Here is a 27,930-nt window from a genome sequence, read left to right as displayed (position 1 = left end):
GAAACTATAAGCAAGGTGAAAAGACAGGCTTTAGAATGGGAGAAAATAATAGCAAATGAAGCAACTGACAAACAGCTAATCTCAAAAATATACAAGCAACTCCTACAGCTCAATTCCAGAAAAAAACTTATTTTTATCTTATAGAAGAATCCATCTTGAAGAACAAAATCCACGGCTTTGCTATTAGGGGCAACATGGTTTAAAATATAAAGGCATTTAGTTTAATAATCACTCCTATAAAAAGATACCTTTTTTCAAAAAATAGGTTGTTTATTACAAAAACATGAAGGAAAATTGAGAGGAGTAAAGATTAGGCATTTTGGAGACTTCCTTGGTGGCTAAGACTTTATGCTCCTGAAGCAGGGGCCCCAGGTTCAATCCCTGGTCAGGGAGCTATATCCCTCATGCCACAACTAAAAAAAAAAAAAAAGGCCCTCATTCCACGAATTAAGATCGAAAATCCTGTGTGCTACAACAAAGACCCTGTGCAGCCAAATAAATAAATAAATAAATAATAATATGTATTAGACTATTGGAGCACAGAGATGCCATACTTACTTTAAAAAAAAAAAAAAGAATAGGCATTTTCGATTTGTAGAGATCAACCATTCATAAGCAGAAGAATCATAAATTTGATATTAATGAAAAGGTTTGTTGGTCTACTAAAATTAAATGGTAAAGACTTCTTTGGACAACTCTGTTTGTCAATTGATATCTCCAGTGTCAACAGACAAAAGTAGTAAAAAGAAAAGTAAAACAGGTTAGCCTCAGCAATGGAAATCCAGTAAGATTATGTAGTTGAAAACCAAACACACCAAGGTTCATCTTTTCCTTAAATCTTTCCTTGTCAAATGTAATTTATTAACCTTTAAGCCCCTCATAATTGAAAATTAGAGAAAAACATTTTAGTATACATTTAAATTTCTATGTGTGTGTGCTCAGTTGCTCAGTCATGTCCAACTCTGTGATCTATATATTTTTTTAAATGCTTTAAATGTGTATGCATGCGTGTTCAGTCACTTTAGTCATGTCCAATTCTGCAACCATAGGGACAGTAGCCCACCAGGCTCTTCTGTCCATGGGATTTCCCAGACAAGAATACTGGAGTGGGTTGCCATACCTCCTCCTGAGGATCTTCCTGACCCAGGAATCAAACCTAAGTCTCCTGCATTACAGGCGAATTCTTTACCACTGAGCCAATAAAAAGGGATGCTCACTCACTTGTGTCCAACTCTTTGCGGTTCCATGGACTGTAGTCCACCAGGCTCTTCTGACCACGGAATTCTCTAGGCAAGAATACTGGAGTGGATTGCCATTTTTTTTAACTCCAGGGGATCTTCCAACCCAGGGATCAGAGATGCAAGTCTCTTGCATCTCCTGCACTGCATGCAGATTCTTTACCACTGAGCCACCTGGGAAGCCCTATGCTTTTATATAAAGACATTCAAAAAGCGTAGACTGTAAGTAGCCTGGCACTTATAGAACATGAACACATAAACATCACATCTCAAACCCTAAGCTACTTATGATAAACACGTACATAAAGGACAAAAACATATCATTTTACCCAGAAAAAGGTGTAAGATACATCACTGAGGCTATTATTTATACCAGATAGAATTTAGGTCCTTGGACCAATCGTATTTTTTTTTTAACATAAAAAAGTTTAAACTATGCTTCCCTAAACTTTTTATTTTAAGAATATAGAGTTTTGCTTGTTTTATCTATCTAACATAGTTGTGTCCATTTGTTACCAGGTCACAGAAATGTAAACAGAAGTATCAAACAATGGTTTATTAAATAACATGGTTAGAAAACAAATTAGAACCAGAAAATAACAACATTGGTCCCTAATTTCAATTCTAACCTATAACTGTGATCATTCCCTCAAAGGAAGAAATTTTTCAAATAAATATTAAAAGCTGGTGAATTTTAAGGGGTATGCCACCCCGAGATATTAAGTACTGAAAATGAATCAGCACAAGGAAACAGGAACAAAGCAGTAGTGTTACGGTGCCACCCACTGGCTAGAAATCCCCATAGCAAATATGAGAGCCAATCATAAAAGAGAAATTATTGAAATAGGAAGGAAAATAATATTGATGATTCTAATTCATGGTTAGTATCAGAAACTTCTAACAAAACAGAATCATCCGTATTATTTTAGTAGCACAAAGAAAGAGAGTAACTCTTAAAATGCTAACAAGAATTTTATTAATTTTGAAATGCCAGTCTACAATCTCCAAATACTAAGACTTTATCTCATAGTCAAAACAATTAACATATAAAATGTCATTTTAGCTATGTAGCTAAATATATGAAGACACGCAATCAAAAGATGCACATGTGCATTTCACTGCTAAGAAAGAAATTATAATATTAATAATATATTCAAATGTTAATGAAATGGTGTTAACCCCACTTTTACCTTTATCAGGGAAGTAACAAAATACATGAAACAAAGGACATGTCTAAAAAACTGGACTGAAAAATATGTTTCTCAAAAATTCTTAAGGAAAGGGGAAAGGAAAAAAGTCCTAAGAAAGACCATTCATAGAAACTAGTAAAAAACAAATGTTTTCTTTAAAGTACAACAGCACCATTAAGTCCAAAAGATATTTACCTTAATACAGTCTCCATTTTGTCCTAATGACATCCTCTCATTTTTCTAAAACAGTTCTTTTCTTAAATGCTAACATTCTTAAAATTTCAGCATAAAAAATATTTGAGTTACTTCTCCTCAAACACAACCTTCCCATTAAGACTCAGAATAATATATAAACCTTGACATCAGTTTATAGTCCATGGGACCCTACTGAATGTTGATCTCTAAAGACCAGATTTCAGAATTTCTCTATAGACATGAGCTGATCTTCCCTAATTAGAATTCATGAATACATTCCAGGCAGTCAGGACAGGCATCACGTTTTTTGGCTTGATGGTGATTATCACCTGGTCTGCAAAAGCCAAGGTCTTCACTCACTCATAGACGGTTGATTGCAGATAAGAACATAGTGAGAAAAGTCAAATTCCCACAAACATAAATTGCTAACACCACCTTTTTAAAAACATAACCCTAAAAGAAAAAAAAATGAGATATGAAAAAAGGAAACTCCTATCACTAAGGTTTGTGCCAATAAATAAGAAGAAAGAACTTACTTCTGCTTCAGCTGCGGTAAATGACTGGAGGATCTGAATTCTATCATCATCCAGTATTTCAACTGTCAAGAATGAAAACAAAAGTTTGTAAGGCCAGTGTGTATGCAGGTAAACTCATTCTCAAAGAAAGCTCCGATTTGGAGCATTGGCAATTTTCCAAGATGTACATTCTTGCATTTCAAGTGACCAAATGTTGCAAACTTCTTGCATATTTAAGGCTCTTACAAATCAGGTCAAGCTGGCTACAGCATACATGTGAAAGGACTTTTTTCTAGTCAGAGTTCTAACAATCCAAGTGTTAAATACATATATATTTTTTAAATAGCAAGCCATAATCTAGTGGTTATCAAAAGTCCCTTTAGGGGTCAAACCCTACACAACATTGTAAATCAACTATACCAATCAAAAAAAAAAAAAAAAAAGGACTCAAATCCTATGTATGTTACCCTATCAAGACCCAGAAAACGGTAGGACAGTTTTTACTACTCAGTTCCAAGAAAGCTGCTGAGCACACACACTAGACAACAAAGAGGTTTTGTTTTTAGGAGGCCACCTTAGGACACAAAGGAAGTTAGCCTAGAAACCAGGCTAACATGTCACTGATTCTCTGCTAATCTCTCCACTACTAATGGCTACAGGTATCTTACCCTGCCTGGCACTGGGGCCAAAATGGACCTTGCCACTAGAGAGCACTGGCAAAGTATTAAGTCCTTCTTACGTAGCACGCTGGTTAGCTAGCTATATATAATGCAGATGGCAACTTAAGTGATAGCACTCAGGAAGTCTGTTGAATAGGTAAAATTCATCTGCAGCTTTGCCCTGTGTTGACTATGGATGAGCATCTCATCTTCCTCCACCTCAGGGGTCTCTCAGCTCCAGTTATTTAGGGCTCTCAGTTCATTCTAGCCCCACGTCAGAGCAGCATGCAAAGTAAAAAAGTACTTACAAAGAAGGCATCTTCCCTAAAAGCTTCCATCTTTTCCTTGCAGTTTACTCACAAATTCTAATACTAATGAATATAAAAAACAAAGGCAGAAAATTTCCACTATTTTTATCATAGACTGAGTGATGGAAATAAATTTTTAGTAAGATACTATGTAAGAGTCAACCATTAGTGTTGAGAAACTAATTATATTCCAACAGTTTGTATAAAAGTGTTTCTACAACACTGCTCTTTGAGCAGGTTACCTTTTCTAGAGAGTCGGTAAGCATGTATCTCCAGAATAATCTCTGTCCCAACATGCCAGGCTACAAATCCAATCATTGCATAGGTTTTCCATGGGCCAGGAAGATTCAGTCCTGGCAAATCCATTCCCAGGAACATTGCTGCCACTACATTTATAAGAAAATACACATGTTAAAATACAATTCAAGAGGTAACTATGTATGTGTGTGCATACATGTGTGAATTATATCAAGTGAAATATACTAAAAGAGTTTATGAGATGAATTAGATTAATTAATAATTAAGACCAAGTAGTTAATTTAGTCTTTATTGTAAGACTAGAAAGGCTAAGATGGGAAATTATAATTACAATCCTCCAATTGTTAAGAAAGAGGTGCCCAAAGTTTTAAGTCTACAATGAAGGAGAGGGGAAAAGTATGGAAGCCACTTCTGACTATACTTCCTCTTCCACGATTTCTATAGAACATAGAAATGTGAGGGCAGGAGATCAGCTTAGGTATTTATCACATAAAGCATCACAAGGAGACACATGTAAAGAACAGACTTTTGGACTCAGTGGGAGAAGGGGAGGGTGGGATGATTTGAGAGAATAGCATTAAAATATATACATTGTCATATGTAAAATAGATGGCCAGTGCAAGCAAGTTTGATGGCTGAAGCAGGGCACCCAAAGCCAGTGCTCTGAGACAACCCAGAAGAATAGAGTGGGGAGGGACCTGGGAGAGGGGTTCAGGATGGGGGGAGGGGAACACATATATACCAGTGGCCAATTCATGTTGATGTATGGTAAAAACCATCATAATATTGTAAAATAATTATCCTCCATTAAAATTAATTAATTCATTTAAAAAATACTACAAAATCATACTTGAGGTTTAAAAAACACCTTGCCCTGGAAGGTACAATTCCCAAGGAGAAAACCTGGAGACAGAGGGCTGGGTCCCCAAGCCTGATTCAGCCCAATCCATGACAGACTCTCAAGCTGAGCTGCTTATATGTTTGGTCATCAGCATAACTTATTCTCCTGGCAAAGGCAAACACTAAAAAGAAGTCTTAAAAGGAGGGTTTTAAAGTCATTTTTAAAACCTTGAAACTGAAATAATAGCTTAAATAGTTACCTCTAGAAATTGCTTTCTGGATTTCAATGGTTAAGACTGATTTCTCCTCAACAACCAATTACTCCAGTTACTAATGTATCTAAAAATCATTTAAGCCAAATTACAACTTGCAGTATAAACAATTTTCAATTATATATGAATAAGTGGTATCACAATTACTTACCTGCTATTATTCTAGCAGCTGTTCCCATACTCCAATGAGTCCAGTTAAACATTTGCCTTCTACCAAATAAAGAACCAGTCAGTATTCTTTAAAGTGATGGAACTACAATAAATTCCCAAGAGAATAAAAAGCATGTAATTTCCCTTATTGCTTAGGCATCAGCTATCTGAAATACATTTTAAAACTTTTTTAAGTAAATATAATTTATCACTGAATTTTATAAAATGCAAAAAAAAAAAGAATTGGCTTGCCAATTAAGGATATCTACCTTAAGGGCATTAATAAATAATGACTACAAGTACCTTGGGTCATGTAAAGGTGGTCTGAAAGCTGCCAAAAGAAGCTGAAGAACTGCTAAAACCATCACTATAAAACCAAGGTATGGGTGATAACCTGCATGCTGAACAAAGATATATCATTTTAATGGTATTAATCTTGCCCATCAAATCCGCAAATTAAAAATAATACACACAGAAGCAGTTTCTTAGGGCTTTTCTCTAGCCATAAACATTTAATAATAATAATAAACACTGTTCACTGAATGTCTATGCCAGGCACATACTTTATACACATTATCACTAATGCTCACTCTGATGCCTAATGGTTAGTTATCAATATCCCACTTCCACAAACGAGGGAACTGAGGCTCAAGATGGTGAGTAATGTACCCAGGTCCACACAGTGCATATGTGGCTGTGATGGAATCCTATCACGGAATGCTGCACCCTTCCACCAGTACGTTAGATGACCGCTAACACCAGCACCGGAGAAGGCAATGGCACCCCACTCCAGTACTCTTGCCTGGAGAATCCCACGGACGGGGGAGCCTGGTGGGCTGCCGTCTATGGGATTGCACAGAGTCAGACACAACTAAAGCGACTTAGCAGCAGCAAAAGCAGCAGCAGTAGCAGCAACACCAGTACAGCCATTTGAAGCCCACCGAAGACTAGTTTTCATTTTAATACCAAAGAAAGGCAATGCCAAAGAGTGCTCAAACTACTGCACAATCGCACTCATCTCACACACTAGTAAAGTAATGCTCAAAATTCTCCAAGCCAGGCTTCAGCAATACGTGAACCGTGAACTTCCAGATGTTCAAGCTGGTTTTAGAAAAGGCAGAGGAACCAGAGATCAAATTGCCAACATCCGCTGGATCATGGAAAAAGAAGAGAGTTCCAGAAAAACATCTATTTCTGCTTTATTGACTATGCCAAAGCCTTTGACTGTGTGGATCACAATAAACTGTGGAAAATTCTGGAAGAGATGGGAATAGCAGACCACCTGACCTGCCTCTTGAGAAATCTGTATGCATGTCAGGAAGCAACAGTTAGAACTGGACATGGAACAACAGACTGGTTCCAAATAGGAAAAGGAGTACGTCAAGGCTGTATATTGTCACCCTGTATATTTAACTTCTATGCAGAGTACATCATGAGAAACGCTGGGCTGGAAGAAGCACAAGCTGGAATCAAGATTGCCGGGAGAAATATCAATAACCTCAGATATGCAGATGACACCACCCTTATGGCAGAAAGTGAAGAGGAACTAAAAAGCCTCTTGATGTAAGTGAAAGAGGAGAGTGAAAAAGTTGGCTTAAACCTCCACATTCAGAAAACGAAGATCATGGCATCTGGTCCCATCACTTCATGGGAAATAGATGGGGAAACAGTGGAAACAGTGTCAGACTTTATTTGTGAGGCTCCAAAATCACTGCAGATGGTGAGTGTAGCAATGAAATTAAAAGACGCTTATTCCTTGGAAGGAAAGTTATGACCAACCTAGACAGCATATTCAAAAGCAGAGACATTACTTTGCCAACAAAGGTCTGTCTAGTCAAGTCTTTAGTTTTTCCAGTGGTCATGTATGGATGTGAGAGTTGGACTGTGAAGAAAGCTGAGTGCCGAAGTATTGATACTTTTGAACTGTGGTGTTGGAGAAGACTGTTGAGAGTCCCTTGGACTGCAAGGAGATCCAACCAGTCCATTCTAAAGGAGATCAGCCCTGGGATTCCTTTGGAAGGAATGATGCTAAAGCTGAACCTCCAGTACTTTGGCCACCTCATGCGAAGAGTTGACTCATTGGAAAAGACTCTGATGCTGGGAGGGATTGGGGGCAGGAGGAGAAGGGAATGACAGAGGATGAATTGGCTGGCTGGCATTACCAACTCGATGGCCGTGAGTCTGAGTGAACTCCAGGAGTTGGTGATAGACAGGGAGGCCTGGTGTGCTGCGATTCATGGGATTGCAGAGTTGGACATGACTGAGCGACTAAACTCAACTGAATAAAAAATAGTAATAGCAGTGACAAAATTATTTTGTTTAGAATGTGCCAGGAACTATTTTAAGTGCATTCAGTTAATTAAATATCAACCCTCAGAAAGCCTATGAGATAGATACTCTATTATCTTCATTTGAGTAAACTGAGGGACAGAGAAGTTAAGCAACTTGCCCAAGATGTCTCAGGTAATCAGTGATGACTGCTGCTAAGTCACTTCAGTCGTGTCCGACTCTGTGCAACCCCATAGACGGCAGCCCACCAGGCTCCCCCATCCCTGTGATTCTCCAGGCAAGAACACTGGAGTGGGTTGCCATTTCCTTCTCCAATGCATGAAAGGGAAGAGTGAAAGTGAAGTCGCTCAGTCGTATCAGACTCTTAGCGACTCCATGGACTGCAGCCCACCGGGCTCCTCCACCCATGGGATTTTCCAGGGAAGAGTATTGGAGTGGGGTGCCATTGCCTTCTCCGATCAGTGATGACACAAGGATTCAAATCCAAGGGTCCAGCTATAGAATTATGCTTTTTACCTTTTTACCACCCTTGTCACAACTATAAAGACTACAAGCTACGAAGTTTATAAAGTAAGCATTACACTTGTCACAAGTACCTGGAGAAAATAAAGTCCCAATGTCTCAAGTCATATCAGAAAATCTTCATAATTTCCTTTAAAAAATAGGTTGACCAGTCTAAAAATACTTAAAAAGCAGAAAGGAGGTTTCCTAGTAATATCTATGACCCAAGATTCATCCATATTTACCCTTTTGGCAACAGCCCAAATTGAAATATCAAATTTTGATATCAAAATTTAACTGGCTGTTAAACTAGAAGAGTATACTGAAAACTCAGACTCTGACCTTAGGTACATCTCTGATTCTCAGTAAGCCTCATTCATTCATTTGATAAATATTTACTGACATGTCACATACCAGAATCTGATCTGAGTGTTATAGACACACTAACAAACATACCCATAAATATCCCATCTCTCACAGAGTTCACATACTAGTGTGAGAAGACAAAAGAAAAAATACATTATTTAAGTAAATTATATTAAATTACATAAGGTAAACATTTCTTTAGAAAAAAAAAATAGAGCAGAGCAGGGCTCTTTGAGAAACTATGATTTAAGCAAAGACTTGCAGAAGGTAAGGGAGTAGAGGACACATGACCTAGGAAAAAGAAAGAATCTTTGTAAAGACTACAAATCAGTAACATGCTGAGAATTAGCCAAATATGAAATTAAATGAGCTAAGGTTGAGGAAAGGAAGAGGAGACCAATCCAGAGAGTAACTGGGAACCAGTGATAGAGGACTTTAGCTTTAACTTGGGGTAAAACTGAGACATTAGAGAAACCAGTTTGGGGCATAGGAATGATATAATCTGATTTACATTTTTTAAAAAATCACTCTGCTTCTTGATTGAAAACAGATTGCACGTGGGCAAGGGTTGAAGTAGAGAGACCAATTAGGTACCTATTGTAACAATTCAGGCAAAAAGATGATATTGGCTCAAATCCACAGAGTAACCAGTGATGGTTAAAAGTGCTTTTATTTGACATGTATTGCCAATGGGATTCCCTGATGGAATTGACACAGGGTGTACAACAGAGCAGAGTTAAGAATAATTCCAAGGTTTTGGCCCAAGAAGGGAACTGCTTGAGATGTCTTGGACACACAAGTTGAGTTTCTGAGTAGCCAGCTGGATGTGTGAGTCTCCAAGTCAGGGTAAAGGTCTAAACTTGAGATCCACATTTGAGAATAAGCCTCCATTTCTTCTTTAATGACACGGGATTATCATGAGTAACGACTTTATTTGAGGTTTAAATTTGAAAGCACATGTAAAGCACTTAGCACAGCTGCTCACATAGTAGGAATACAACTAATGTTAACAGTGATAGTCACAGTATTAGAGAAAACCACTTAAAGTGTTCGTGTTCCTTAGATATCATGCTTTCAACTTTCACCGTTCTATAGTGAGAAAACTCATTAAAGCTGCATAGTATATAGTTAAAATTTGAGACTGTCTAAAAACACATTCCACTACCAAGTAATCTGCACTAACATTCTACCTCCATCCCTGACACCAACCATGTGAAACACTCATCAGATGATTCAAAAAGGAGAGAAAGAGGGACATGAAGATATATCTTTTCATGCATCATTTGAGAAAAAAAGCAGCAATCTCCTTTGGCATCAAAATGAATTTTAAACATATGAATATAATAAAAAACATTCTGTGTAAGATCTACTTACCCAGTTCCAGCCTCCTCTGTAAATAAAAGGCAGAAGGAAAGCAATAAAGGTGAGGGCAGAAGTAGTGAGCATGAGAGTTCGATGCACCTGCAAGAGTGAAATGACAAATGAGAAGAGAGCGAACACGAAAAAGAAGGAAGCTGGTGTAACCATGAAGATCACGGGCTGAACTGTTTATAATAGCCAGGTCATGGAAGCAACCTAGATGTCCATCAGCAGATGAATGGCTAAGAAAGATGTGGTACATATACACAATGGAGTATTACTCAGCCATTAAAAAGAATACATTTGAATCAGTTCTAATGAGGTGGATGAAACTGGAGCCTATTATACAGAGTGAAGTAAGCCAGAAGGAAAAACACCAATACAGTGAACTAACGCATATATATGGAATTTAGAAAGATGGTAACGATAACCCTGTATACGAGACAGCAAAAGAGACACTGACGTATAAAACAGTCTTATGGACTTTGTGGGAGAGGGAGAGGGTGGGAAGAATTGGGAGAATGGCATTGAAACATGTAAAATATCATGTATGAAACGAGATGCCAGTCCAGGTTCAATGCACGATACTGGATGCTTGGGGCTAGTGCACTGGGACGACCCAGAGGGATGGTATGGGGAGGGAGGACGGAGGAGGGTTCAGGATGGGGAACACATGTATACCTGTGGTGGATTCATTTTGATGTTTGGCAAAGCTAATACAATTATGTGGAGTTTGAAAATAAAATAAAATTAATTAAAATTAAAAAAAAATAAAGTAAAATCACAAATATTTAAAAAATAAAATAAAATAGTAACTATAAAAAAAAAAAAAGAAGATCACGGGCTGAGATCCACAGAAGGTACCCATTCAGTTGACATCCAACCACAGTTCATTGTCAGTTTAAAAAAAAAATCTTACTATACCATTGAACTTTAAAGAAAAGTCTAAGCTGCCAACCTCATCACTCAAAAGCATCTGCCAAGACTTCACCTGCACAGAACAGCGGAAATGGATATTTTCACACACAGAGAGCACCTACCTGCCAAACTCATTTCCTTCCAAACACATTTATTAAGTTCCACCACCAAGCAAAATGGTTACATACAATGAAACTCCAAGGAAACAGAAAGTACTGTTTCCTGGGGAGCTTGGGATTTAATTGCGCAGATAAGAGAAACATATTTGAAATGTATAATTCATCATTCAAACAAGGAGAATACTGAGAGTGAAAATGGGCACTGATACTGGATTATTCCAGGATAACTGGTGCAAACCAAAACTACCCCAGAGAATGCAGGACCTATGGTCACTAAATATAGTATAAATATACACACATATATAGTCACCAGAAAGTAGGACCTATAGTAAGGCAATGTGTGCAGATATTATAGCTTTGAAGACAGTGGAGGACTTGAACTGGTTGAAAGGGAGACAAAGAGTTTTCCAGTTGGGAATATCCACGTGAGAAGAGGAAGAAGAGAGAGCGAACAATCAAAGGCAGAGACAGACAGGAGCAAGACATACGACCATCAGTAGTGAGAACAAATAAAACAGATTAACACTGCCAGCCAAAACTGAGAAATGATATTAGACAAGGTAAATCTTAAAAGCTACAAATTTATATGAAGTTTCAATAATACCTTCTTCTAAAGTCAAAACTGTTACAATAAGCAATATTTTTTTTCTACAAGCAGACATGCACATTCTATCTCAACACATACCTGTTGATCTTTCACTGTATACGCAAATATCCGTACTACATGACAAATGAAAGGTAAGGTTTGTTTTATTTTGTTTTGAGGGTCAGTTATTGACCCTTGCCCATGTTTCTATTAAAAGACTGCTTCCTCATCCCCCAGGGAAGGGACAGCATGAAAAAGGACACTTTCTTTTCCCACCTACACAGGAAATACATAATCTTGACTGATGAGTCAAGGCTGTATATTGTCACCCTGCTTATTTAACATGCAGAGTACATCATGAGAAATGCTGGGCCAGATGAAGCACAAGCTGGCATCAAGATTGCTGAGAGAAGTATCAATAACCTCAGACATGCAGATGACACCACCCTTATGGCAGAAAGTGAAGATGAACTAAAGAGCCTCTTGATGAAAGTGAAAGAGAAGAGTGAGAAAGTTGGCTTAAAACTCAACATTCAGAAAACTAAGATCATGGCATCTGGTCCCATCACTTCATGGGAAATAGATGGGGAAACAGTAGAAACAGTGTCAGACTTTATTTTTTTGGGCTCCAAAATCACTGCAGATGGTGACTGCAGCCATGAAATTAAAAGACGCTCCTTGGAAGAAAAGTTATGACCAACCTAGATAGCATATTAAAAAGCAGAGGCATTACTTTGCCAACAAAGGCCCATCTAGTCAAAGCTATGGTTTTTCCAATAGTCAGGTATGGATGTGAGTGTTGGACTATAAAGAAAGCTGAGCACTGAAGAATTGATGCTTTTGAACTGTGGTGTTGGAGAAGACTCTTGAGAGTCCCTTGGACTTCAAGGAGATCCAACCAGTCCATCCTAAAGATCCGTTCTGGGTGTTCATTGGAAGGACTGACATTGAAGCTGAAACTCCAGTACTTTGCCCACCTGATGCTAAGAGCTGACTCATTGGAAAAGACCCTGATGCTGGGAAAGATTGAAGGCGGGAGGAGAAGGGGATGACAGAGGATGAGATGGTTGGATGGCATCACCGACTTGATGGACATGAGTTTGAGTAAACTCCAGGAGTTGGTGACGGACAGGGAGGCCTGGAGTGCTGCAGTCCATGAGGTCACAAAGAGTCGGACACGACTAAGTGACTGAGCTGAACTGACTGATGAGTGAGGGATTGCCTAACCTTCACTAGCCCATCAACCAGAGGACGGACCGCTGCTTTGCAGCATAGTGAGCAACCAGTTTCTTTCTTCTGCTTTGCTGCCTTCCTGGGCTTTCCTGATTGTTCAGCTGGTAAAGAACCCACCTGTCAATGCAGGAGATGCAAGAGATGCAGGTTTGATCCCTGGGTCAGGAAGATCCCCTGGAGAAGGAAATGATAACCCGCTCCAATTTTCTTGCCTGGAGAATCCCCATGGACAGAAGAGCCTGGTGGGATACCAGTCTATGGGGTCGCAGAAAGTCAGATACAACTGAGCATGCATGCACTGCCTTCTTGGACCCATCTGTACTCAGTGCAGTGGGTGAATGCTCTTCTAATCTTCTTTTGCAACTAGACATGTAACTCAAGATCACGTTACATGCACTCAAGGTCTGTGTTCCAAAAAAACACACATGGTAATGATACATTCTCCAACTCAGCCTGATCCTTCATAAAGCTGTCTTTATTTTTATCTCCATCAAGTATCTTATGTCTATTCTCAGTTGGTTAGGAAACCAAAGGGCAAAGAGAGATTATAAGGATTCCAAAATTACAACTATAACCATCCAAAAATCCACTTAATTCATGTGTTTTCATGTTGCAACATTCAAGTAATATGGAAATTGCATTAAACTATTTCTCCACCTACCTGAAACCAAGCTGCATCACCAAATAAAGCCTTTGACCAAACAGGTTTGAAGAACCGGGCAATCAGTACACCTACACTAACAGTGGTCATCCATGCCACAAACATTAAGGCACCTATAGGTGAGAAAATGCAATGGTTGACAACACAATCTAATCAAGCTATTTCTTAAATGACCAATCCAAATGCTTAGAAAATGTAAACAATCAACAAGACATTCAGCTGACATAATAAATACAACCTAAAGATCAATGCTTTTACCACCACTACTACTTCTAATAGCCAACACTTTCAAAGCTCTTATATCATGCCAGGCACTGTCTCCAAGTACTTTATGCATATTAATCTAACTGATCCTAACAACAATTCCTATAAAATATTTACAATTATTATTCCAGTTCTGCTATATGGGGAAGGAAAGCATAGAGAAGTTAAGTAACTTGCCCAAGGTTATAAGTCAGAATTTGAATCCAGTCTTTTTTTAATTAATTGTGCTCTTAATCATTACACTAATACAACCTATCTATAGTTTTCTCAGAATCATCTCACATTTTACTCCTAAAAATAATGGAAAACAAATAGGCACATTATTTCTGAATCCAATTACTGCTCAACTAGAGCTACTAGTAGAAGTGAAATAACAACAATAAAGATATTTTCAAGTTTTACTGAAACTCCCACTAGAATGGATAATTCTGAAGTATATAAAGGTAATATACCAATTAAGGAAAGTCCCCTGCCAGTATTAATATTTTATAAGAGTATAGTACAGTATACACTTACACTATTCTCCTATTTTTAACCTCATTTTTCAACAATAACTGGACTGCTTTTCAAATGAAATCAATTTTTACTTGTACAACCAGAGTACATCAGAGCCTTATTTCTAGGCTACTGCTCTTCCAACTTGATTCCCTTCATTTTAAGTATGTGATACATAATGATAGCACTGAGTTACTTTGTATACCCTCAAATTCTTGTACATTGACCAGTTCTTCAACAACAACAACAAAAATTACATCTTTGAAACCAAGTGAAAGTGTTAGTTGCTCAGTTGTGTCTGACTCTTTGCGACCCCATGGTCTATAACCTACCAGGCTCCTCCGTCCATGGGATTCTCCAGGCAAGAATACTGGAGTGGGTTGCCACTCCCTTCTCCAGGGGATCTTCCCAACTCAGGAATCAAACTCAGGTCTCCAGATTGCAGGCAGATTATTTACCATATAAGCCACCAGGGAAGCTTTGAAACCAAACTACTATTATAATTAAACAATCACAATCACAAACTACTAATTTATTACCATTTATTTTAATAAATGGCATAATTAAAGTCTCATAAAAGTTAATTCACCCAATAATACTCAATCCTGGCTGCAATTAGAAACTAGTGTACTTTTTAAAAATTCTATTGATAAATGCCTTAAAAGCTCCACTGGTGATTTTAATATAAGTCAGGGTTAAAACCACTGAAATAGCCCTACTCTCTTTTTGTGAAAAAATAGTAAACATTAAGATAGATAATGCTACCTGCAAATGTTGTTGCCTAAACTTAGAAGATTTATGGATATTTGCTAAATTGTGCCTGTTATCCTTCTCAATCTAGCCAGCATTAAATTTATCCCACAAAGTTAAGTTTATTCCACAAAGTAGTAATAATATACATGTAACTTACCATGAACCTTCAGAAGGAGTAAAGAATGGGATCCTCCTATGTTCTTTGGATCACCTGTCACATTGTATTTTTCATATGTAATCAAAGGTTGCTGAGAATGCTTATGAATTCGACCTGAAATTTTTTAAGAAAATGAAGATGAATTACTTTCTCAGGAGAGAAGGAATGGAGAGACAATGACATGGCTTGAAAACAAAATTTCTTAAGGTAATAAAAAATAAATTTCAGTAGAGATGATATATACTATTATATACTGATATTATATTAATATGCAACATGTATTAATATAATATTAATATATATAGCCTTAATATATTATAATAATATTCATTATTTATAAAATAAAATCTATAATGTATAGAATTATTCCAGCTAGTTTGTTTATGTCACTATGAATGGATGTGTGTCCATTCTGGGAATCAATCCTTCAGAAATATTCCCTTTTTAACCAAAGATATATACACAAGAATGTTCATAGAAACATTTCTTTACACTGGCCATACAAATTCAATCAAGCTAAATGTCCATCATTAGAAGAATGAGTAAACAAATTATGGAACATACATAATTTTTAGAATACAAGTGTCAAAAAGAATTAAAATAATTAAGAAATTTGATATGGTATGAATCTTTGTCTCAAGTAAGTATTAGACCACAGACTACACTTCAATGACTTCCAAAAAGAAATATGTTTACAAGTTATTTATCTAACTAAAATTAAGCAAAATAAAAATTAACAAAAGAAAGCTAGGAAAAAGTGGTCCAGCTAGATACTTATAAAGCTCTTCTAAATAATCCTTAGGATACATAGGAAGTCAAAACTAAAATTACAAACCTTTTTAAACAAATAACAATGAAGGTACTTTATATCAAAACACAGGTGATATAATCAAGGTACTATTCAAAAGTTTTTAATCATTCTAAAGCATTCTCTTAAAAAAATTTAAGAAGACTTTGAAGTAAATAATTTAATTAAAGATGCATTTAAAATTACAAAACATAACCTAGGAAACCAGAAAAGAAGGTGGATTAAAAATAAATGAATGAAATTAACAAACTAATTAAGTCTAAAAATGAGAAAAATTAATTCTGTAAAAGCCAATAAAATTGAGTTTTTGATAAATCTGACCACAAGATTAAAAAAAAATCACAAACAATATTAGAAATGAAAACAATGACATAGCTGCTGATATGAAGATATTCCTTAAAATTATATAAAAATGGTATATACAACTTTAAGTCAGCCAAAAATATTTCAAAATCTAACTGAAATAGATGACTTTCTGAGAAAATCTAGAATTACAAAAATTGATCAAAGTAGTAGCAAATCTGGAGAATAATAACAATAAAATTTTATTTAATTAGTCAAATATTTCCATCCCTAAGTCAGGCTGTTATGTGAATGAGTTCTATCACACAACTTTAAAATTTTTTTAACTTCAAAAATTCATGTTTATTTAAACTCTTCTTGAGTTCTTTCTATAAGATTAGCATAACACTGAAACCAACATGAGGCAGGCATGCACACACACAAAAACACACACAATCCCATAACCATACACCAAAAACATTTATGAATATAGATGCAAAAAGCTTAAATAAAATATTAGTGAATTATATTAATCTGCATTAAGGGAATAACAAGACATGACCGAGCACTTTCATCCCAGGAAAGTGAGAATTGTTCACTGTTCAGAAATATACATAAGTAATGATAAACTGTCATGTCAGTTGCTGCCTGAAAGACAGTAGATGAAATTCAGCACACACCCATGACAAGAACTCTTTGTAAAGGTAGGAACAGAATACTTCCTAAACACAATAAAATATATCCCCCAGAAAAATACAATAAACATGAGACAACACTGAATATTAGAAGCAATCCCATAAAAATCAGGAATAAGACAAGAATATTTGCCATATTACACTATCATTCCACACTACTCTGGGAGAAGTAAGAAATGCAGTGAAACAAGAAAAGAAAGAAAACGAGGGCTGCTAATATCATTATTTGCACAAAACACAATGTTTTATCTAGAAAATCCAAGATATTAATTTGGAAAACTAGCTGGCTACTTTCAAGATAAGCATTCAAAAATCAATAACTTTCCTAAACATCAACAAATTGAGAAAATGTCAGAAAAAAAATTCCATTCACAATAGTATGTATTAGAAATTTATAAAATACCTAGGAACAAGGTAACAAAAATAAATAAGCCCTATAGGAAGACATGAAGAATACTTCAGGATCTGAATCAATGCAATTTCCCAATATATTCCTGGATAGGAAGACTCAAAGATGTTGATTATCCCACAAATTAATCTAAAATTTCAATTCCAACCATAAACCCAATAAGATTTTTAATGAAACTTGACAAATCATTTCTAAACTCTATCTAGAAGAGCAGATACACAAAGAGGAGGCAAGAATTCCTGAAAAAAGAAAGCTAAGAGGGGAATCATGCTTTATCAAAACTTACAACCTATTATTCAAACAGTACAGTAATAGACAAATAGATCAATGGAAGAATAAATTAGAAATAATGTGATTTACTGACAGATTTTTAGTGTATGATAAAGAGCCTTTAGAAACAGAGGAAAAATGGACTGTTCAAAAACTAGTGTTTGGACACCTGGTTATTCATTTGGTGAATACAATTATATCATGTCTTGTTATACCAGAGAAGATCAGAGATAAAACAGAAAATGAGAAGTTTTTATAATGAATACCTATAGACTAGTGTCAAGAAAAAGGAGACAATAGCTATCAGAAGCTACAAAAATGTCAAATAGAAGATAATGAAAAAAAAAAACCTATTGAAAATGACAAGGAAGGCTTTGAAGAACCTAAAAATATTGGATTAGTACAGTGGTAGTATTAAAAACCAGACCACATTCTTAACAGCCTGAGAATCAAGTTGGAAGAAAAGTGTTTTAAAACTGAAGTACCATGAAGCCATGGACTAACATGAACGTAACCGTCATTAAAGCAGAAATCCATATAATTTTGGTGTTCCATTGCATGGCTCCATTATAAATTTGGTGTTTTGCCTTAAGGGACATTGAGTTCATGTTTAGCATCCTGATGGCTCAACGGTTAAGAATCTGCCTGCAATGCAGAGGATGCAAGTTCAATCCCTGGGTCAGGAAGATCCCCTGGAGAAGGAAACGGCAACTCACTTCAGAATTCTTGCCTGGATAATCCCATGGACAGAGGAGCCTGGCAGTCTACAGTCCATAGGGTCACAAAGAGGCAGACAGAACCTAGCATATGCATACAATGCTTTCACTTCACTTCCTGCAGTATTATTCCTAAATTGCCAAAATAACAGGTCATGTGATAATGGGGTCTCTACATTAATTATTTAAATTGGTAGATTTTCTCATTGTGAATAATTTATTCACACAGATGAGTTCTGTCTTTCAGTTCAGACTCAGCATTTCACATGATGGCTTATTTCACGATAAGACAAAGCTTTCTGAGGGTAAAATAGTAGTTAGAACAAGGTTTTAAATGGGTTTTACTAAATATGACAATACTTTTAACTCTCAATTATCTTTTGTTTGCTTCTGACCCCTTTTCCTAGGTGATTTCTCCCATTGTGGGTCATTTCTCAAGTTTTTTTTCTTATAGTAAAATATATATCTTGTTTCTTTTCATTGATCCAGTTTGTAAATGTGTGCTGAAAAAAATCAGAATATATTTATATAAATAGAATTATTTATTTACAGAGAAGGTTTTTTTCCTCACTGACATTGTGTTATACATTAACTCCATTTGTTAATACTGTGCAAAACAACCTTGTTTACAAGGGAATTGGGTAAACATTTATACCATTTTGTTCACTGCATTTAGTAGACATGAATGTTTAATAGTCATGTAATCATCATGATTTAGTAACTTGGAAGAATAGCTATGACAAATCTAGACAAGGTATTAAAAAGCAAAAACATCACTTGGCCGACAAAAGTCCGTATAGTCGAAGCTATGGTTTGACTTAGTTACTGAACATCATGATGTAAAGAAATGTGACAATATTTAGGTATCTGCTTTCTGAATGTTTCAAATTGTAATCTACAATCACTGTTGATACCCAGAGAAGAGAATTAAATTTCCTGTGAAAAGGTAAGAAAAATAAAACACCTCAGCAGTCAGAAAAAGAACAGAAAGATAGCTATATGCCAGCTTAACACCAAATATGAGGATAACAAGAAAAATTAGTAGAAAATGAAAATCTGAAAACATTAAGCAATTTCATCTGTATATTAATATTGATCACTTTTGCTGAATCACTTTTGGATGAAGTGATATATTTGGATGAAGAAACTGGTTAATTTTTGTTTTTGCTAATAACGTAGTGTCCTTTGGAGCTTAGCATAGTCTGTAAGAATCATCAGAAGCTTCTGATTCAGCATCACAGTCCCTCTGACCTTCAGTCTGCATTACTAAACAATGTCTCCTGAGCTTGTCAAATTTGCCCAGGATGACCTTGTTCTATTTATGTTTACATGGGTTACAGAGATATTATTGCTCTGAAAAAGGGTTTCAGCCTCATAAAGTCTCACTGTTTTTAAGCAGAGTGCAGCATATAAGTGATCCACACATATATGACCAGACAACAAATGGACTGAAACAATGGACTGGTTCAAAATTAGGAAAGGAGAACATCAAGGCTGTATGTTGTCACCCTGGTTATTATTTAACTTATATACAGAGTACATTATGTGAAATGCCAGGCTGGATGAATCACCAGCTGGAATCAAGATGGCCATCAGAAATATCAATGGCCTCCGATATGCAGATGATACCACTCCAATGGCAGAAAGTAAAGAGGAACTAAAGAGCCTCTTGATCAGGGTGAAAGAGGAGAGTGAAAAAGCTGGCTTAAAACTTAACATTCAAAAAACTAAGATTATGGCATCTGTTCCCATCACTTCATGGCAAGCAGATAGAGAAAAAGTGGAAACAGAGATAGACTTTATTTTCTTGGGCTCCAGAATCACTGAGGACGGTGACTGCAGCCATGAAATTAAAAGACGCTTGTTTGTTGGAGGAAAGCTATGATAAAGCTAGGTAGAATATTAAAAAGAAAAACATCACTTAGCCAACAAAGGTCCACATAGTCAAAGCTATGGTTTTTTCAGTAGTCATGTATGGAGGTGAGAGATGGACCATAAAGAAAGCTGAGCATCGAAGAACTGATGCTTTCAAATTGTGGTATTGGAGAAGACTCCTGAGAGTCCCCTGACAGCATGGAGATCAAACCAGTCAGTCCTGAAGAAAGCCAACCCTGAATATTCATTGGAAGGACTGATGCTGAAGCTGAAGCTCCAATACTTTGGCCACCTAATGCGAAGAGCTGATTCATTGAAAAAGACCCTGATGCTGGGAAAGATTAAGGGCAGGAGAAGGGGGAGGAAGAGGATGAGATGGTTGGATGGCATCACTGACTCAATGGACATGAGTTTGAGCAAACTCCAGGAGATGGTGAAGGACAGGGAAGTCTGGTGTGCTGCAGTCCATGGGGTCGCGGAGTCGGACACAACTGAGCTACTAAACAACAACAAAAACAACGAAAGCAACAGTGACCTGTGGGGGAACTGTATTTTGTTCAGGGGAAGTGAGAAATAGATTTAAGGGCCTAGATCTGATAGACAGAGTGCCTGATCAACTATGGACAGAGGTTCGTGACATTCTACAGGAGACAGGGATCAAGACCATCCCCATGGAAAAGAAATGCAAAAAAGCAAAATGGCTGTCTGAGGAGGCCTTACAAATAGCTGTGAAAAGAAGAGAAGCAAAAAGCAAAGGAGAAAAGGAAAGATATAACCATCTGAATGCAGAGTTACAAAGAATAGCAAGGAGAGATAAGAAAGCCTTCCTTAGCGATAATGCAAAGAAATAGAGGAAAACAACAGAATGGGAAAGACTAGAGATCTCTTCAAGAAAATTAGAGATACCAAGGGAATATTTCATGCAAAGATGAACTCAATAAAGGACAGAAATGGTATGGACCTAACAGAAGCAGAAGATATTAAGAACAGGTGGCCAGAAGACACAGAATAACTGTACAAAAAAGATCTTCATGACCAAGATAACCACGATGGTGTGATCACTCATCTAGAGCCAGACATCGTGGAATGTGAAGTCAAGTGGGCCCTAAGAAGCATCACTATGAACAAAGCCAGTGGAGATGATGGAATTCCAGTTGAGCTATTGCAAATCCTGAAAGATGATGCTGTGAAAGTGCTGCATTCAATATGCCAGCAAATTTGGAAAACTCAGCAGTGGCCACAGGACTGGAAAAGGTCAGTTTTCATTCCAATCCCAAAGAAAGGCAATGCCAAAGAATGCTCAAACTACCACACAATTGCACTCATCTCACATGCTAGTAAAGTAATGCTCAAAATTCTCCAAGCCAGGCTTCAGCAATACGTGAACTGTGAACTTTCAGATGTTCAAGCTGGTTTTAGAAAAGGCAGAGGAACCAGAGATCAAATTGCCAACATCCGCTGGATCATGGAAAAGGAAGAGAGTTCCAGAAAAACATCTATTTCTGCTTTATTGACTATGCCAAAGCCTTTGACTGTGTGGATCACAGTAAACTGTGGAAAATTCTGAAAGAGATGGGAATACCAGACCACCTGACCTGCTTCTTGAGAAACCTATATGCAGATCAGGAAGCAACAGTTAGAATTGGACATGGAACAACAGACTGGTTCCAAATAGGAAAAGGAATATGTCAAGGCTGTATATTGTCACCCTGCTGATTTAACTTCTATGCAGAGTACATCATGAGAAACACTGGGCTGGAAGAAGCACAAGCTGGAATCAAGATTGCCGGGAGAAATATCAATAACCTCAGATATGCAGATGACACCACCCTTATGGCAGAAAGTGAAGAGGAACTAGAAAGATTCTTGATGAAAGTGAAAGAGGAGAGTGAAAAAGTTGGCTTAAAGCTCAACATTCAGAAAACAAAGATCATGGCATCTGGTTCCATCACTTCATGGGAAATAGATGGGGAAACAGTGGAAACAGTGTCAGATTTTATTTTTCTGGGCTCCAAAATCACTGCAGATGGTAACTGCAGCCAGGAAATGAAAAGACGCTTACTCCTTGGAAGGAAAGTTATGACCAACCTAGATAACATATTCAAAATCAAAGACATTACTCTGCTAACAAAGGTCCGTCTAGTCAAGGCTATGGTTTTTCCAGTGGTCATGTATGGATGTGAGAGTTGGACTGTGAAGAAAGCTGAATGATGAAGAATTGATGCTTTTGAACTGTGGTATTAGAGAAGACTCTTGAGAGTCCCTTGGACTGCAAGGAGATCCAACCAGTCCATTCTGAAGGAGATCAGCCCTGGGATTTCTTTGGAAGGAATGATGCTAAAGCTGAAACTCCAATATCTTGGCCACCTCATGCAAAGTGTTGACTCATTGGAAAAGAATCTGATGTTGGGAGGGATTAGGGGCAGGAGGAGAAGGGGATGACAGAGGATGAGATGGCTGGATGGCATCACCGACTCAATGGACATGAGTTTGGGTGAACTCCGAGAGTTGGTGATGGACAGGGAGGCCTGGCGTGCTGCGATTCATGGGGTCACAAAGAGTCAGACACCACTGAGCGACTGAACTGAACTGAACAAAGGAACTAAAAAATAAATTCCCTGAACTGATAATGTCCAGGTTGGCTTGTTTTGTTTTGCAGTTTGGTTTTGTTGCTTTGCACTCCACCAGTTTAAAAAAAAAAGTCTATGATTTATGTATATGTTTGTTAATAAACATATTCATGTACTATTATTTTAATCTGTTTAACACTATTAAAATAGAAACTTTTAGTGAGATAAAATAAATCTAAATAGAAAGCTCTAGCTTGTTTTCTGTATCCCCTGGACTGTTTTACAATATGTACACCTTCGTTGGAAGAACACTGTCCTAGAGCACTAAGTTATCAAACCACGGTATACAGAATAATCCCCTGAAATGCTTGTTAAAATGCAGATTCCAAGCATAAACAACAGAGATTCGTTGAGTCTGGGATGGAGCTCAGGAATGTGCATTTCAGCAGTCATTTCAGGTGGTTCTGAAGCAAGTTATTTGATCCCCACACTTTGGAAAATACCACAAAACATGATAGAGACTCTCCTTACCATGCCATGAGCATAGCAACACCAGCAGAAGAGGGAGATAAAACAATGCTCTGTTCTGCACATGTATCATCCACAAACTCGGTTTTTCCAGGAAAATACTAATAAAATACTGTTTCTATCAGAAAATGCATTCTAATTACTACAATGCTGGACTAAGAAGAAACAGATGTCATCACCATACACCCAAAAACACACATAACTTATAGTACAATGGAATTCACCTATTTAAATGACACTGTGGTACATGTGCACAATGGAATATTACTCAGCCATAAAAAGGAATGCATTTGAGTCAGTTCTAATGAGGTGATGAACTTAGAGCCTATTATACAGAGTGAAGTAAGTCAGAAAGAGAAAAACATATATCATATATTAATGCATATACATGAAATCTAGAAATATTGTACTGATGAATCTATTTTCAGGGCAACAATGGAGATGCAGACATAGAGAACAGATTTATGGACACAGGGGATGCAGGGAGGAAAGAGGATGGGACAAATGGAGAGAGTAGCAGGGAAACATATACACTGCTGCCGCTGCTGCTAAGTCGCTTCAGTCGTGTCTGACTCTGCGCGACCCCATAGACGGCAGCCCACCAGGCTCCCCCGTCCCTGGGATTCTCCAGGCAAGAACAATGGAGTGGGTTGCCATTGCCTTCTCCAATGCAGGAGAGTGAAAAGTGAAAGTGAAGTCACTCAGTTGTGTCTGACTCTTCGTGACCCATGGACTGCAGCCTACCAGGCTCCTCTATCCATGGGAGTTTCCAGGCAAGAGTACTGGAGTGGGGTGCCATGGATGTAAAATAGCCAGTGAGACTTAGTTGTATGACTCAGGAAGTTCAAAATGGTGCTCTGTGACAACCTAAAGGGGTGGGAGGTGGGAGGAAGATTCAAGAGGAAGGGGAAATATGTATACCTATGACTGATTCATGCTGATGTATGGCAGAAACCAACACAGTATTGTAAAGCAATTATTCTTCAATTAAAAATAAAGAAATTTTTAAAAATAAATGACACTTTTTCTTTTAAAGTATGAACTTTTTAAAAGTATAAATGCAAACTGTTAAGTCTTCTAGCAATTTAAGTCATCCATTCAAGTTGATAATCATATTTGGAGTACCTATGACATTCTGGGCACCAAAGGAAGTAGCTGGATATGATGAAAAGGGCACAGCATTTGTAACTGGAATCAACTTGAGTTTAACTCCTGAGTCTGCTACTTGTGTGATTTTGAACAAGTTGCTTCACCTTTCTAGGCTCTAGTTCTCTTATCTCTACAAACGGGCAATATAATATCTATTCATAAGATCTCTGTGAGGGCTTCCCTGGTGGCTCAGTAGTAAAGAATCCACCAGCCAATGCAGGCTTCAATCCCAGATTTCACATGCTGCACGGCAGTTAAGCCTGTGCACCACAACTGTTGAGCCTGTGCTCTAGAGCCCAGGAACCACAACTACTGAGCCCTTGCGCTGCAACTACTGAAGCCTGCACACCCTTGAGCCCAAGCTCTGCAACACGAGAAGACACCCCAGTGAGAACCCTGCACACCACAACTGGAGTGTAGCCGCCGCTCATCACAGCTAGAGAAAAGCCCACGCAGCAAGGAAGACCAGCACAGTCAGTAAATAAATAAATAAATTTAAAAATATATATATAGAAACCTTAAAAGAAAGTTTTAATAAGTTGTATTTTTTAAACTGTATAGTTTAAAGAAAAAAAACTTCTGTAAGAAATACTGAGAAACATATAATTTATTGTAAGTGACAGCTGCAGATAACAATAATACAATTACCTGCACTTTAGTAATATGTTTTAAAATGCAAATGTTTGAGTTTTTCCTCGTTAAAAATTCATTTCCTACATTTCCCATGTTAGAAGATATTGAACACTGAGGCTGTGAGCTCAAAGAGTTTAGGTTCATATTCCAACTCCACTGTTTACTTGTCTGGGCAAATGACCTAACCTCTCGAAGCCTGTCTCCTTCCAGGTAAAATAGGGATAATAATAATGCATATTTTGTGTAGGTTTCTATGAAGATAAAATGAAAACCTTAATGATAGTGCTGAGCCAACAATTGGCCTCATTATGTACTAAGTAATTTTACCCATTATTATCATTTAACCAAAGTTATTTTCAAGCTACATTTGCTGTTGTTAGTGCAAGTAAGAATACACGATTTGCCTAAGGTAACCAAACATATCACCCACAACTAAACCTGCAAATATTCCTAAATTTTCTCTAACACTGAGTAGATATTTCATCCTCTTTAAAACCTTTTGAACCTCTACTTTACCTATAGGATAAAATCTAAACAACATAATAGAATATAAACTACTATATACAAAACAGATAATTAACAAGGTCCAACTGCATAGCACAGGGAACTATATTTAATATCTTATAATAGGTTCAGGATTGGGAACACATGTACACCCATGGCGGATTCATGTTAATGTATGGAAAAACCAATACAATATTGTAAAGTAATTAGCCTCCAGTTAAAATAAATAAATTTAAATTTTAAAAAATTTTAAAAATAAAAACACTAAAAAAAATAAAAAATATTTTCAGCTTAAATGAATTTTCCTTTCTACTTACCTTTTTTTTTTTTTTCAATGTTTAGGGAACAAGTTTAACATCCTGCCATTTACTGTTTCAAACCAGTTTCATAGATCAGCCTTATTTCTTGGTACAAATGAAAATATAACATTTTTATTAGCTAAGAGAAAAACCTGATCCTCATTTTTTCTATATGATTGATACAGTCATTCTAACATTACTTTGCCAACAAATTAAGTTGGAATTTCCGATGTAGCTCTCTTTGGAAAACTTCCTTATTTAGGGACTTATTAAGCTTAATTATGATTGAACATTAACAAACAATACAAATAATGTTTATTCTTATAAGCTTTGCCTATGTATTATCAATGAAGCATCCACTGGATATCTAAGTCCTAAAATTTTAAGATTTGGGATTGTGTACACAGGTGGTTGAGTCAGGCAACCTTTTATTTACACATAGAAAGAGAAGACTTATTGTATTTCTGCTAGCAATTTCAAAAGAACTGAGTAAACTTTCATTAAGTGAAAAAGGAAGAAAGCAGGAAAGAATTTGAATGCCAAACACTTTATGAAGCAAAGAAAATCTTACTAAAAGAATAGATGGAAAAAGCCATAGGAGTTATAGGAAAGGACATCTGGTGAGGGTGAAAGAGGAGCTTGAAAAAGCTTATGTTGGCTTAAAATTCAGCATTCAAAAAACTAACATCATGGCATCCAGTCCCATCACTTCCTGGCAAATAGAAGAGGAAAAAGTAGAAGCAGTGAGATTTTATTTTCTTGGGCTCCAAAATCATTGTGTACGGTGACTGCAGCTGTGAAATTAAAAGACACTCGCTCCTTGGAAGAAAAGCTATGACAAACCTAAACCACATATTAAAAAGCAAAGACATTACTTTGCCAACAAAGATCCGTCTAGTCAAAGCTGTGGTTTTCCCAGTAGTCATGTATGGATGTGAAAGTCGGACTATAAAGAAGGCTGAGAGCCGAAGAACTAATGCATTTGAATTGTGATGCTAAATAAGACTCTTCAAAGTCCCTTGGACTGCATGGAGATCAAATCAGTCCATCGTAAAAGAAATAAACCCTGAATATTCATTGGAGGGACTGAAGCTAAAGCTGAAACTAATACTTTGGCCACTGGGTGTGAACAACTGACTCATAGCATTTTATGTATAATAAGCATTGAATAAATATTTTTTGATTCAAAGAAAAAAAAAATAAAAAATAAACTATAGTGGAAAGAATCTAAAAAAGAATTTTTTTTTCAGAAATACATGTATAGTTTCAAATCTATATCTGAATCACTTTGCTGTACACTAGAAACTAACACAACATTGTAAATCAACTGTACTTCAATTAAAAATAAATAAACCACATGATAGACTATGCAAGGCTTTCACAATTTTGCCCACACCACATTTCTCCTCCTCCTCTCTCACCCCCATTCTTCCATTCTGTGTGCCCAGTGCCTCACGACTTTCAGAGTAGGCCATATGCTCCAAGTTTGAGGATATTAAGTTTGGGAGATGAGTCACTAACTACAACATTACCTTGGCATTTCCTGCAATTCTTCAGAATATCATTAGCTAAGACCTTAAACAAAATCTCTTTATTCTTTTTAATGTGTTTCAGTACCTACCGGGGCTGTATTAAACATAAACTAAACATTCAAACTCATAAAACTTCCTTGAGCTATACCTAGCATCCGACTGACTTAGAAGGCTGTGAGACAGGAAACACAGTTCACCTGCAGGGCACCACGAGGTATCCTTTTTCAAAGGGAGGTCCTGTAGAAGCTTACTCAGCTGTTAAGGGTTATTCCCTTTACCCCTCTCTTCCACCCTGGAGAAAGCTCGGGTCCAACGAGATGAGATTCATATTGGA

The 27,930-nt window shown here is 37.0% G+C and overlaps 1 protein-coding gene across 12 annotated transcripts in view; it reads right to left on the bottom strand.

Annotated features, from left to right (window-relative positions):
- Nucleotides 1-2,191: 2,191 nt before the first annotated feature.
- Nucleotides 2,192-27,930, bottom strand: part of FRRS1 (ferric chelate reductase 1) — a 96,838-nt gene continuing 71,099 nt past the window's right edge. For 11 of the 12 annotated variants that reach the window (XM_061411091.1, XM_061411092.1, XM_061411100.1 and 8 more), the window contains 8 exons: nt 15,327-15,440; nt 13,658-13,770; nt 10,156-10,242; nt 5,929-6,026; nt 5,627-5,685; nt 4,348-4,491; nt 3,160-3,221; nt 2,192-3,076 (listed from right to left, as the gene is read on the bottom strand). In XM_061411091.1, coding sequence (XP_061267075.1) covers nt 2,984-3,076; nt 3,160-3,221; nt 4,348-4,491; nt 5,627-5,685; nt 5,929-6,026; nt 10,156-10,242; nt 13,658-13,770; nt 15,327-15,440 — 770 coding nt within the window. In that variant the 3' untranslated portion in view covers nt 2,192-2,983. Of the gene's footprint in view, nt 3,077-3,159; nt 3,222-4,347; nt 4,492-5,626; nt 5,729-5,928; nt 6,027-10,155; nt 10,243-13,657; nt 13,771-15,326; nt 15,441-27,930 lie in introns of those variants that run through there. The other variant, XM_061411101.1, reaches the window with a different exon arrangement.

Source organism: Bos javanicus, chromosome 3 (assembly GCF_032452875.1).
Source record: "Bos javanicus breed banteng chromosome 3, ARS-OSU_banteng_1.0, whole genome shotgun sequence".
Lineage (NCBI taxonomy): Eukaryota > Metazoa > Chordata > Mammalia > Artiodactyla > Bovidae > Bos > Bos javanicus.
This window is presented reverse-complemented; position numbering and strand designations above follow the sequence as displayed.